The 15,018-nt window shown below is 46.3% G+C and overlaps 1 protein-coding gene across 1 annotated transcript; it reads right to left on the bottom strand.

Annotated features, from left to right (window-relative positions):
• Positions 1–525: 525 nt before the first annotated feature.
• Positions 526–14,400, bottom strand: LOC106579732 (potassium voltage-gated channel subfamily B member 2-like). Its single transcript, XM_045701948.2, has 4 exons — positions 14,395–14,400; positions 11,332–11,542; positions 5,116–5,298; positions 526–4,877 (listed from the first exon to the last, which is right to left on the bottom strand). The coding sequence occupies exons 1-4, from the start codon at positions 14,398–14,400 to the stop codon at positions 3,190–3,192; spliced, it is 2,088 nt and encodes a 695-aa protein (XP_045557904.2). The 3' UTR covers positions 526–3,189.
• Positions 14,401–15,018: the final 618 nt, after the last annotated feature.

The following is a 15,018-nucleotide window of genomic DNA, read 5'->3' as shown; positions in this document are numbered from 1 at the left end:
GCAGTCAAGCACCCAAGCTAACTGGCTAATGTTGGCTAGCTTACTAGCTACTTACAGACATAAATGAGAGAACACCTCTCTCTGACCATTGTACTCCCCCTAGCAGAGCTGGTTAGGCTGTTTTCATGTTATCCAGAGCGTTGGCGACTGTAACTGTGCTGCTGGCAACAATTGAATTAAGTTTTTTTTTGCCGACGTTTACTGGCACAGGCCATATTCACCAGGTGTTGAGCGTTGGTAAAATACATCAGTTATTCTGCGCTCTGGCACACTCAGACTATAATTTATGAACGCACCCTAAACTGTAAGGACCGACATAAAGCTCCTCCTCCTCTTTCTCATCCTCCTCCTCCTTCTCATCCTCCTCCTCTTTCTCATCCTCCTCCTCCTCCTCCTCCTCCTATCTGTAGGTCTACCATTCAGACCTATGTGGCTTTCTCAAACTCAGTACTAGTTTTAATATTATAAACTCAGCCAAGTGCAATGCTAAAGCTATATATATATATATATATATATATATATATATATATATATATTCCAGCAGAAAATTGGAATAAACAGCAACATAAAAACAAATATTTTCATTCAGTGAAAAAAAGAAAGCAGAGATAGTACAAGTCAAAGTTTGTGTTTTAAAGTTTGAATGAAATCGTTCAGGGTTAAAACTTAATCCTGTACAGTCCAAGACACAAGAGCAATACAACAAATATATGTTTTTCAATTATCAGCAGATAATAATACAGACCAACCAGTTATGATGACACTACAGACCAACCGGTTATGATGACACTACAGACCAACCAGTTATGATGACACTACAGACCAACCAGTTATGATGACACTACAGACCAACCGGTTATGATGACACTACAGACCAACCGGTTATGATGACACTACAGACCAACCAGTTATGATGACACTACAGACCAACCAGTTATGATGACACTACAGACCAACCACTTATGATGACACTACAGACCAACCGGTTATGATGACACTACAGACCAACCAGTTATGATGACACTACAGACCAACCAGTTATGATGACACTACAGACCAACCGGTTATGATGACACTACAGACCAACCGGTTATGATGACACTACAGACCAACCAGTTATGATGACACTACAGACCAACCAGTTATGATGACACTACAGACCAACCGGTTATGATGACACTACAGACCAACCAGTTATGATGACACTACAGACCAACCAGTTATGATGACACTACAGACCAACCAGTTATGATGACACTACAGACCAACCAGTTATGATGACACTACAGACCAACCAGTTATGATGACACTACAGACCAACCAGATACTACAGACCAACCAGTTATGATGACACTACAGACCAACCAGTTATGATGACACTACAGACCAACCAGTTATGATGACACTACAGACCAACCAGTTATGATGACACTACAGACCAACCGGTTATGATAACACTACAGACCAACCAGTTATGATGACACTACAGACCAACCAACCACGAGGGAAAATAAAAGCACACATTTACTGATAACATTATTGATCAGCTTGGATACACTGATAGATTGATAGATAAAAGCTCAAAATATTCTGTACGTTTTTCTCTGTGATGTTCTATTATGAGTTGCTTCCAACACGGTAGTACCCCTCCTTTCCTTAGATAACGCACTACTTATGACCAGAACACCATCATTATAGTATTATTTGTACCCATTGGACTCTGGTCAAAAGTAGTGCCCTTACATAAGGAAACAAGGTGTTACTTGGGATGCACCATTGTTAACATTAAAGGAAGAGCTACGGTAGCATATGCAAGAATCAATGACTATAATATCTATCAGGTCGATAAATAACTTGTTATTAAGTTGTAACCTGCCCACTTGCCCGAATAGAATGCCTCTAGAATTATTGTAACTAACTTTTAACCGTAGGCCTACTTTTACTGTATTTCGAGAATTTAAATCCGTAAAAGCTACATTCAGAAGTACATATTATTATTATTAGTGTGATTTTTTTTGTTGTTGTTGATGGAATCAAGAAGTGGAAAATGGGTATAGTGTTGTATTTCAACCACTCTAATGATTTTATTCTTTCTATAAACCTATGTTGCTTGCTGCTATAAATATGTTTATTTATTATGTTTAGGCTAGTAGCTGAAACATTTGCCAGTTGTCCTCACTAACTACAGATTTAGGCAACTTATAGTTGTGTACTCGAGAGGAAGAAAAGGTTTTTATTTTTTTTCGTCCCATCCTTCTTTCTAACAGAAATAATAACATTCTGGTCATTTAGCCTATGGTCTTTTAATAATGACAAAACCAATTGTAATGAAAACTTAAAACAATAATGTTAATGACATTAAAGTTCATACATAAATCTCATCATTAATGCCAAAAACATGAGATGGTTGTCGTGTTTTTTCTACACATTGCATTTCCACGTAAGTTTGTGATATGTTTGTCATAGGTCGCTACGTTGCAACACTCTGGCGACATCCCAAATGGCATCTCCTATTCCATATATAGTGCACTACTCTATATCGGGAAAGAGTTGTGCACTATACAGTTTAAGGTAAAGGGTGCCATTTGGGATACACACTCTGTCTGAGGTCTGTCAATGTATTTACCACCATTCTCCTCACATTGGAAATATTTGTACCTTTTGGCAAACATGGATTTCTTCTGTCTCTTCTCCTGTGCATTGCCTTTGTTGTCATAATATGTACAGTGGAGCGCTTTCAGCCAAGTACTTCATATGTATTTTTTTTTTTTTAAATGCATGCTTTTTAAAGATGAATCCCTCTGTGCATTTTGCACTGTTGCTAGAATAAAAAGGAACACGGTTGAAATATACATCAGGATCAAAAATGTCCTCATACTTGGATAAATTATCTCTGTCCATATGAGGTTCTCGTTTTGAGCCCCACAGTTTTCTCCTCCCTGTCTCCTCCTCCTAGTTCTGCATAAGTATTGCAGTGTCTGTTTCAGCAGTAAACCGCTGCAGTGTCTGTTTTCAGCAATACACAACACACGTATAAAAGGGACTTGTCATGCCATGCAAATATCTCTACCACCATTTCACTATCTGTGTTCCCTTTTTCCTCTCATCTCACTTCTCCAATATCTCCTCATTCTTCTTCGTCTTTTTCAGCAGGTCAAGGTTAGGTTAATTAAATGTAGTTCCAGTGGATTACATGCTGGTTTCGCAGGTCGGGGACATACTGCCGTCCCCGGGCATCAGGTGAATCTCTGGTGTAAACATGTGGTTCTCTGATTTGTTGTGTCCACTTTGGTTGCTGTCGACCTTGCCCTCCCCACCTGCCCCTCCTCCCACAACCACCACCACATCCTGGGTGCAGTTCCCAGCCGGTGCCCCCCCTGCCGTTCCCGCCGCTTCCATCTGATTCCTCTCCTCGTTGGACGAACCTTGACACCCGAGACCCTGGTCCGGGGAGTCCTCATCCCCTGGCGGGGTGTCCACCACCAGCCTCTCGCGGGACAGGGGGCTGGTCTCGTCTTCTGTGCCCAGGATGACGGCCTTTGTGCTGGGGAGGAGCAGCGAGGTCTCCCTCTCTGGGGATTCATTCTCCAGGAAGCTGAAGCTGATGTCATGGGGAGAGGTGGTGCTGGGTGGTGTCAGGGGGGGCTCGGTGGGTGGGCCCTTGATGAAGTTGACCTTTAGCTCTCTGGTCCCCTTGACGACAGGGTTGATGCCGTCTCTCAGGGTGCTATGGATGTTCTCCACGTCGTCTCTCGGGAACTGTGTGCCGCCATCTTGGTTGTAGGGGACAAACTCATACATGCTGTCTTTGAGGGAGGCAGCGTCCTGGAGGCTTTGGACATCGTTGACCCTCGATTCTGGGAGGAGGTCTAGAGACGGAGGGAACTTTCTTCCGTATCCAGAGCCCTCCCCGAACTCAGCCCTGCAGCTGGCGAAGCTGTCCATGCTCGACAGGCTGCGTACTGCTTCGCTTTCCTTCAGTAGGGGCTCTGTCGAGGAAGAGGATGGGACTTCCTGCCTCTCCAGCTCCATTTCCTGTGGGGGCCGGGCCGGGGAGGGCGGGGACCCTGGGTGCTGTTGCCGCGAAGATACCGAGGTTGCCGTGGTGGCGGAGGTGCTCATAGTGCTCATGGAGCAGGAAGTGTTGAGGTTTGTAAAGGACTGAGACTTGGTCAGCTGGTTGAACATGATCTCTAGGTTCTGAGCGTTAAGAAGCTGAGAGGTACTGCCTCTGAATTCTGGGATACGGCCTCTATACTGAAAGCTACTGAGGGGCCTCCGCTCGGGGCTACCGCTGGTGGTGATGGTGATGCGGTGGGTGGACCCCAGGAGGACGGACTCGGGGTACTTCTTATCCAACAACCTCAGGCTGATGTCGGAGGAGGTGTGTCTGGGCGTGCCGGCCCAGCTGGGAGACAGGTGGTTGTCCTCTCCTCCTTTCTCCACGACTACATCCATCAGCTCCATACTCCGGGCGAACGCGTCCTTCAAGTTCATGGAGACGATACTACCGTTCCTCTTGGCCCTCTCCAGAGCCTCCCGCCTCTTTATGGCCTTCTCCTGCCTCTTCTGCTCCTTGTAGAACTCGGAGAAGTTGTTGACGATAATGGGGATGGGCAGAGCAATGACCAACACCCCGGCGATACAGCAGAGACCCCCAACTATCTTACCCAGCAGAGTCTGAGGGTAGATGTCACCGTAACCCACCGTAGTCATGGTGATGGTGGCCCACCAGAAGGAGGCGGGGATGCTGGTGAACTTGGTGGCGTCTTCGTCCTTCTCGGCGAAGAAGACGAGGCTGGAGAAGATCATAATGCCCATGGCCAGGAAGAGGATGAGCAGGCCCAGCTCGTTGTAACTCCGCCTCAGGGTGAAGCCTAGATTACATTACATTACATTAGAAAAACTTGAACGTTCTCAATGAGGCAAACGCCAGTGTTTCTTCATCCTGGTTCTGTGGACCTAAACTTACATTTTTTTTCCCCTTGCACTACACACCCGATTCCACGAATCAACTCAGCTGCGTAGTGCTAGGGAAAAAACTAAAATGTGCACCACTTTGGGTCCCCAGGACCAGGATTAAGATACACCGGGATAAACAACATGCATACAGACCAAGAGACTGCAGCCCTGTTGAATGCCTGGCCAGCTTCAGAATCCTCAATATTCTCATGATCCGGAATATCTGCACCACACGCCGGACGTTCTGGAACTGTAGAACGCTCTTGTTGGATTCCGTCAGGAAGATGGTGACGTAATAAGGGAGGATGGCCAGCAGGTCAATGACGTTCAGGGGACCTTTAAGACAGAGGGAGAGAAAGAGAGGACAGAACGACTTTTGACTTTTTTGTCTTTCTTTAACGAAACATTCTAATTTCATTAAAACCTCACCACCCCTTAAAACAAAACACCCCCCAAAAAAAACTATTGTACTGCATACATGTACCATACTCACCTTGCCCTCTGCACCACGATACAAAAACAACACCACACAATAACAATAACCAAAATCTCACCACTTCTACAACCATATATCCAACCCATCTTCCCAGCTATACAGACAGCCCCCCCCAACACACCATGTCTCCTGAAACATCTCCCCCAGCTATACAGACAGCCCCCCCAACACACCATATCTCCTGAAACATCTCCCCCAGCTATACAGACAGCACCCCCCAACACACCATATCTCCTGAAACATCTCCCCCAGCTATACAGACAGCCCCCCCCCAACACACCATATCTCCTGAAACATCTCCCCCAGCTATACAGACAGCCCCCCAACACACCATGTCTCCTGAAACATCTCCCCCAGCTATACAGACAGCCCCCCCAACACACTATATCTCCTGAAACATCTTCCCCAGCTATACAGACAGCCCCCAACACACCATATCTCCTGAAACATCTTCCCCAGCTATACAGACAGCCCCCAACACACCATGTCTCCTGAAACATCTCCCCCAGCTATACAGACAGCCCCCCAACACACTATATCTCCTGAAACATCTTCCCCAGCTATACAGACAGCCCCCCAACACACTATATCTCCTGAAACATCTTCCCCAGCTATACAGACAGCCCCCCCAACACACCATATCTCCTGAAACATCTCCCCCAGCTATACAGACAGCCCCCCCAACACACCATATCTCCTGAAACATCTCCCCCAGCTATACAGACAGCACCCCAAACACACCATATCTCCTGAAACATCTCCCCCAGCTATACAGACAGCCCCCCCAACACACTATATCTCCTGAAACATCTCCCCCAGCTATACAGACAGCCCCCCAACACACCATATCTCCTGAAACATCTTCCCCAGCTATACAGACAGCCCCCCCCAACACACCATATCTCCTGAAACATCTCCCCCAGCTATACAGACAGCCCCCCAACACACCATGTCTCCTGAAACATCTCCCCCAGCTATACAGACAGCCCCCCCCAACACACCATATCTCCTGAAACATCTCCACACTTTTTATCATTTTATAGAACTCAAACTCAACCCTAAGGCACGCAGAGACCATCCCATTAAACACTAGTAAAGGGTCTGTTATCCCCCCACCTTTGACCCTGTTCCTCCTTGTTAGCCAAATCGACAACTTTGCCTGAGCAAACAGAAAATTCAACAAAAGACATTTGGCCTTCTCCTTATTTGAAAACCTGTATCCCATTATAAACATCCCAACAGTAAAGACCACCCCCAACCTCTCACACAGACATTCCAACAGAGACATTAATGATATTAACCTGGCGCACACAGAAAACACATCACAGTTTCTTTCATTTTACACAGAAAGGATACCCCTGCCTGATTCCCGGTTCAACCCGTGCCAACCAGCTGTTAGTGGCCAGGGCTCCATGTAGAACGCTCCACTGGAGGTCCCCTGACCTCTTTGGTACTGGGGGTTTGTAGAGCCCCCTCCATCTAAAACCCACCATACTCTCCGCCCCACATACCCCCTGCCACTGATGTGCCTTCGCTCCTGTTAGGCTCCTAATGTCCCTTACCTTAATGTAGAGGTTGTAGAGGGCTTTACCTTCCACCGCCTCAAACTCCCCCGGGCTCGGAGGGTTACATTCTAACAAGTCCTGAGTACACATAGGATCACACATTCCTGCCCTATAGAACTCAGCATAAAACTCCACAGTTCGCTCCCACATCTCACCCACCACAGAGGTCACCCGCCGTTCAGACAGCCGAAGACAATGCATACCCTTGGCGTCACGGCTCGGTCTTTCCAAACCAAAGAAGAAGGAGCTGGGAGCATCCATCTCCTTGAGCATGGAGAAGAACCTAGCTCTTACAAGTGCTCCCTTTGCTTTAACCTGGATAAAACTGCCCAGGTCCCTACGTAATTAGGCTGAATTAGCCTGGAGGTCTACATTGCCTTGGCCCACCATCTGTACCTCCACTTCACTAATACACCGCTCTAGTTCCCCCAATACTCTCCTAGCCTCTGAGGATGAGAGAGCAGTATACTGTCGACAGAAAAGCCGAATTTGGACTTTCCCCACATCCCACCGTTGACTCAGAGACTCATACTCCTCTCTTCGCTGCCCCCACCTTTCCCAAAAAGTCTGGAAACCTGAGCAAAAAGTTGCATCTTGTAAGAGCTTTACATTAAACTTACAATAGGATGCTTGCCGGGGCCCTGGTGAAATAGACAGCCGAGCCATGGTTATGTGATGATCGGAAAACCCCACCGGGAGAATGGTAGCGCCCAACAGCCTATTGCTCCGATTCCTAGACATGTAAAACCGATCAAGTTGGGCTGCACTCACCCTAGCCCCCAAAACCTTCACCCATGTATACTGTCTTGTGCCAGGATGTTTAGTTCTCCAAACATCCACTAGGTCGAACTGATTAATGATGTCTCTCAACACTCCCACTGAGCCTGAATGAGGCTCTTCCCCATTTCTGTCTTTCGTAAAATACATCATACAATTCCAGTCCCCTCCGACCACCAGCGTCTCCTCAGGCGCGTGAGAGTTCCTGTCTAAGACTCCCAAATAGAACCCCTCTTTCTCTCCCTGTATTAGGCTCATACACATTTATAAAGACAAAACCCATGTTGTTAATTTCTGCTTTTACTTCAAGCAGCCTACCCCTACACACCTCCTTTGAGGAGCACATTTTTACAGACAGACCCGGTACAAAAAGGACTGCCACCCCTGCACTAAGATTTGTCCCATGGCTCAACACACTTGCCCCTTTCCACCAGAGCCCCTCAATCGACTTCATTCACCACATCACTATGTGTCTCCTGCAGAAACAACACCTGTACTTTTTATGTTTTACACATTCACCCAACGCACTCCTCTTTCCCACATCTCTGGCTCCATTTATATTGAGCGAGCCTACCCGAAGAGTCTCCATAAGAAGTGGGAGAAAAGCCAGCAAAGAAAGAGAACAATAGCAAAGCTAAAAAAAACCCAGTGCCAGAGAAAAACTATTAATCTAAAACAGCGTCTGAAGGTCGAACTTTACTCACTGTTGTGACCCACTTCCTCAACCTAAACCGTTTCCTGGGTGAGAGGACACCATGCCCCTCATTTTTTTCTAGCATGTTGTACTGATCTTACAAACTTGACCCCTCTGCTTGACTGGCTGTCAGCTCCGGACCCATTGACGAGGAGTCTGAAAAAAAAGCCTCCTCATCATCCTCTTCCTCAGACTCACTTTCCTCCTCTTCCTCTATCTCCCATCCTGACCACCTGCCCTTCCTCTCTGGTCAGGGCCTCCCCCACAGCACCAGGCAAAGGTTCCTTGGTGCCTTTGACCACACCAGCCTCTCCCCTCCCACCTCTTTTCTTCTCCCCCTTTTCCTCTTCCGCTTGACTCCCTCCTCCTCCCCCCCTGGTCTCTTACCCTTCCCACTACACTCTCCTCATCCACTAGCAAAACTTGACTAGACCCAGCCTCATCTACACCAGTATCTGTAGCCTGGTTAGACCCAGCCTCATCTACACCACCACCATCTATAACCTGACTAGACCCAGCCTCATCTACACCACCATCTATAACCTGACTAGACCCAGCCTCATCTACACCACCACCATCTATAACCTGACTAGACCCAGCCTCATCTACACCACCATCTATAACCTGACTAGACCCAGACTCATCTACACCACCATCTATAACCTGACTAGAGCCCAGCCTCATCTACACCACCACCATCAATAACCTGACTAGACCCAGCCTCATCTACACCACCACCATCTATAACCTGACTAGACCCAGCCTCATCTACACCACCAGCCTGACTAGACCCAGCCTCATCTACACCACCATCTATAACCTGACTAGACCCAGCCTCATCTACACCACCACCATCTATAACCTGACTAGACCCAGCCTCATCTACACCACCATCTATAACCTGACTAGACCCAGCCTCATCTACACCACCACCTATAACCTGATTAGACCCAGCCTCATCTACACCATCTATAACCTGACTAGACCCAGTCTCATCTACACCACCATCTATAACCTGACTAGACCCAGCCTCATCTACACCACCATCTATAACCTGACTAGACCCAGCCTCATCTACACCACCATCTATAACCTGACTAGACCCAGCCTCATCTACACCACCATCTATAACCTGACTAGACCCAGCCTCATCTACACCACCATCTATAACCTGACTAGACCCAGCCTCATCTAAACCACCATCTATAACCTGACTAGACCCAGCCTCATCTACACCACCATCTATAACCTGACTAAACCCAGCCTCATCTACACCACCACCATCTATAACCTGACTAGACCCAGCCTCATCTACACCACCATCTATAACCTGACTAGACCCAGCCTCATCTACACCACCATCTATAACCTGACTAGACCCAGCCTCATCTACACCACCATCTATAACCTGACTAGACCCAGCCTCATCTACACCACCATCTATAACCTGACTAGACCCAGCCTCATCTACACCACCATCTATAACCTGACTAGAGCCCAGCCTCATCTACACCACCATCATCTATAACCTGACTAGACCCAGCCTCATCTACACCACCATCTATAACCTGACTAGACCCAGCCTCATCTACACCACCACCATCTATAACCTGACTAGACCCAGCCTCATCTACACCACCATCTATAACCTGACTAGACCCAGCCTCATCTACACCACCATCTATAACCTGACTAGACCCAGCCTCATCTACACCACCACCATCTATAACCTGACTAGACCCAGCCTCATCTACACCACCATCTATAACCTGACTAGACCCAGCCTCATCTACACCACCATCTATAACCTGACTAGACCCAGCCTCATCTACACCACCATCTATAACCTGACTAGACCCAGCCTCATCTACACCACCATCTATAACCTGACTAGACCCAGCCTCATCTACACCACCATCTATAAACCACCATCTGAAAACCTGCCGACGGTACACGAAAACTCATAGCAAACCTACCAAAACGACTCAGCTATTTCCTGATTTGATCATCCGTAATAAACGGAGGTAAATTTGCAACTACCACCCTGGTCGAAGGAGTTGAGAGAGGTGAAACTGGCACCAACACACTGGCACCAACACATCCCTTACAAATATTGCACTAGCAATGAGCCTACCAACCAAATTTGCTCTTTTCATGAACACAACCACAGCTTTGTTCATTCTAGAAGCGGAATGTATAAATTCAGCTACTACCTGTTCACCGACCGCGAGCAGAACATCCTCCACCTTAACTTCATTCTCAGGAACACACCTGAATTCATGCCGTAACAACAGCGTCTCCTCCGCGCTAGGCTGAGAAGCCATCGCGCACACCACACCTTCCAAACACCAGGAAACTAAAACTGTCCTCTTCCACCCTAAATTTGTTAAAAAAAACAGTGGGTACTGCTAAAATAACAGTGCATTAACCCTCCACCATAGAAAAGAAAAATTGAAAGAAAAGACCAAGGAGAGAACCAAGAAAATAAGTTAGGACACCAAAGCATGCAGAGAGAGAGAGAGAGAGAGAGAGAGAGAGAGAGAGAGAGAGAGAGAGAGAGAGAGAGAGAGAGAGAGAGAGAGAGAGAGAGAGAGAGAGAGAGGAGAGAGAGAGAGAGAGAGAGAGAGAGAGAGAGAGAGAGAGAGAGATGGGTTAAATAAAATCTAAATCATCACCATCCATCCTGCAATGGATCAGAACCAGTTTAGTTGAAATGCAGGTCTGGCCTATATGACCTGGCCGCAGATCAGTTTGTACTATCAAACATGATAATGAGTTGACAAGATGGCGCATATAGATCTGGGACCAGGCTAGCGTATATATATATATATATCTACCTTTGAAGAACTTCCATTTGTTGGGTGAGGAGAGGAAGCGGAGGAGGTACTCCATGGTAAACCAGGCGATACAGATGGCTTCTACATGGGCCAGCTGGGGGTTGTCGTTGGCCTGGCCGAACTCATCTAGCACCTGGAGCTCTGGCAAGGTGTTGAGGGACAAGGCGATAGTGGAGAGAATGATGAACAAGATAGACAGGATGGCCAGGATCTGGAGGAAGGAGAGAGAGAGAGAGAGAGAGAGGAGAGAGAGAGAGAGAGAGAGAGAGAGAGAGAGAGAGAGAGAAAGGGAGGGAGAGAGAGAGGGAGGGAGGGAAGGAAGGAGGGAGAGAGAGAGGGAGGGAGGGTGAGAGAGAGAGAGAGGGGAGAGGGACAGAGATGGGGGAGGGGGAGAGAGGGAGGGGATAGTGAGAGGGAGGGAGGGTGGGAGGGGGAGAGCGAGAGGGAGGGAGGTGGAGAGAGAGGGAGAGGAAGGGTGGAAGGGAGGGAGTCGGAGAGAGGGAGGGCAGGGGGAGAGAAATAGAGAAAGGGAGGGCAGGGAGGGAGAGGGGGAGGGAGGGAGGATGGGTGGGAGGGAGGGGAGAGAGGGAGGGAGAGAGATTCAATGCAAACCCTCCAACCCAAAAAGGCCTGTGGTGTTGATGGTATCCTCAATGAAATGGTAAAATACATAGACCACAAATTCCAATTGCTATACTAAAACTCTTTAACATCATCCTGAGCTCTGGCATCTTCCCCAATATTTGGAACTAAGGACTGATCACCTCAATCCACAAAAGTGGAGACAAATTTGACCCCAATAATTACCGTAGGATATGCGTCAACAGCAACCCTGGGAATATCCTCTGCATTATCATTAACAGCAGACTCCTACATTTCCTCAGTGAAAACAATGTACTGAGCAAATGTCAAATTGGCTTTTTACCAAATTACTGTACAACAGACCACGTATTCACCCTGCACACCCTAATTGACAAACAAACAAACCAAAACAATGGCAAAGTCTTCTCATGACTTGTTGATTTCAAAAAAGCATTTGACTCCATTTGGTCTGACGGTCTGCTGTATAAACTGATGGAAAGGGGTGTTGGGGGGAAAAACATACAACATTATTAAATCCATGTACACAAACAAGTGTGAGGTTAAAATTGGCAAAAAACACACACATTTCTTTCCCACAGGGCCGTGGGGTGAGACAGGGATGCAGCTTAAGCCCCACCCTCTTCAACATATATATCAATGAATTTGCGAGGGCACTAGAACAGTCTGCAGCACCCGGCCCTCACCCTACTAGAGTCTGAAGTCAAATGTCTACTGTTTGCTGATGATCTGGTGCTTCTGTCCCCAACCAAGGAGGACCTACAGAGGCACCTAGATCTTCTGCACAGATTCTGCCAGACCTGGAACCTGACAGAGAATCTCAGTAAGACAAAAATAATGGTGTTCCAAAAGAGGTCCAGTTGCCAGGACCACAAATACAAATTCCATCTAGACACTGTTGACATAGAGCAGGTATTCCCAAACTGGGGTATGTTCCCCCAGGGGTACGCACAATGCCGTTGGGGGTACGCCAAACAAAAATGTAATTCACATTAAAACATTTTTTTATATTTTCCAACATACATTTGGGTGAAGTTTTTATTCTCGCCTGAGTCGCCTCGTTTCACTGCCAAAATAAAATTAAACCATCTAGTGTTCAGTCAAATAACAACACAATGTCAAATACAGGTAGCCTAGTCAAATAATTAACATCCAATCACATTAACCGTTACTCTCTCGCGGGAATTCCACTAACGGTCCGTATGTAGCCAAACGTAGCTGCTGCTCACGTTGGTATCTGTACTGATGGCGCAAAAGCCATGACAGGGAGACATAGTGGAGTGGTAACGCGCGTGCAAGCAGTTGCTCCCGACGCCACTTGGGTCCACTGCAGCATCCACCGAGAGGCTCTCGCTGCCAAGGGAATGACTGACAGCTTGAAAGACGTTTTGGACACTACAGTGAAAATGGTTAACTTTGTTAAAGCAAGGCCCCTGAACTCTCGTGTATTTTCTGCACTATGTAATGATATGAGCAGCGACCATGTACCGCTTTTACAGCATACAGAAGTGCGCTGGTTATCAAGGGGCAAAGTATTGACATGCTTTTTTAATTTTTTTTAATTGAAAGACGAGCTTAAAGTTTTCTTTACTGACCATCATTTTCACTTGTTTGACCGCTTGCATGATGACGATTTTCTCACACGACTGGCCTATCTGGGTGATGTTTTTTATCGCTTAAATAATCTGAATCTAGGATTACAGGGACTCTCAGCAACTATATTCAATGTGCGGGACAAAATTGAGGCTATGATTAAGAAGTTGGAGCTCTTCTCTGTCTGCATTAACAAGGACAACACACAGGTCTTTCCATCATTGTATGATTTTTTTGTGTGCAAATGAACTCCAGCTTATGGACAATGTCAAATGTGATATAGCGAAGCACCTGAGTGAACTGGGTGAGCAATTACGCAGGTACTTTCCCGAAACGGACGACACAAACTACTGGATTCGTTATCCTTTTCATGCCCTGCCTCCAGTCCACTTACCGATATCTGATCGAAATTGCAACAAGCGGTTCTGTGAAAATGTAATTTAATCAGAAGCCACTGACAAATTTCAGGATGGCGCTCAGAGTATCCTGCCTTGGCAAATCACTCTGTTAAGACACTGATGCCCTTTGCAACCACATACCTATGTGAGAGTGGATTCTCGGCCCTCACTAGCATGAAAACGAAATACAGGCACAGACTGTGTGTGGAAAATGTGTGTGGAAAATGATTTAAGACTGAGACTCTCTCCAATACAACCCAACATTGCAGAGTTATGTGCATCCTTTCAAGCACACCCTTCTCATTAACCTGTGGTGAGTTATTCACAATTTTTGATTTACAAATAAGGTTTTATATGTAAGATGGTTAAATAAAGAGCAAGATTATTGACTATTATTATATTATTATTTGTGCCCTGGTCCTATAAGAGCTCTTTGTCACTTCCCACGTCCTGAGTTCTGACAAAAACTCACACTCATTCTTATGTTTAATAAATGTATCGTATAGTGTGTGTGTGTGTGGCAGGCTTACAATGAAGGCAAAAAACAACATTTGAGAGTGCGCTGACCCTGGTGTTAGAGGGGGTACACAGCTGGAGGTTGAATGTTTGAAGGGGTATGGGATTTTTAAAAGTTTGGGAACCACTGAAAGCACACAAAAAAAAACGATACATACCTCGGCCTAAACATCAGTGCCACTGGTAACTTCCACATAGCTGTGAACGATCTGAGAGACAAGGCAAGAAGGGCCTTCTACGCCATCAAAAGGAACATACAATTCAACATCCCAATTAGCATCTGGCTAAAAATACTTGAATCAGTTATAGAACCCATTGCCCTTTATGGTTGTGAGGTCTGGGGTCCGCTCAACAAATAAGAATTCACAAAGTGGGACAAAACACCAAATTGAGACTCTGCATACAGAATTCTGTAAAAATATGCTCTGTGTACAACGTAAAACACCAAATAATGCATGCAGATCAGAATTAGGTTGATACCTGCTAATTATCAAAATTCAGAAAAGAGCCATTAAAAATTCTACAACCACCTAAAAGGAAGTGATTACCAAACCTTCCATAACAAAGCCAACACCTACAG

This window comes from Salmo salar, chromosome 19 (assembly GCF_965601325.2).
Source record: "Salmo salar chromosome 19, fSalSal1, whole genome shotgun sequence".
Lineage (NCBI taxonomy): Eukaryota > Metazoa > Chordata > Actinopteri > Salmoniformes > Salmonidae > Salmo > Salmo salar.
Note: the sequence above shows the minus strand (reverse complement) of the source record. Positions and strands in the feature narration are given on the sequence as shown.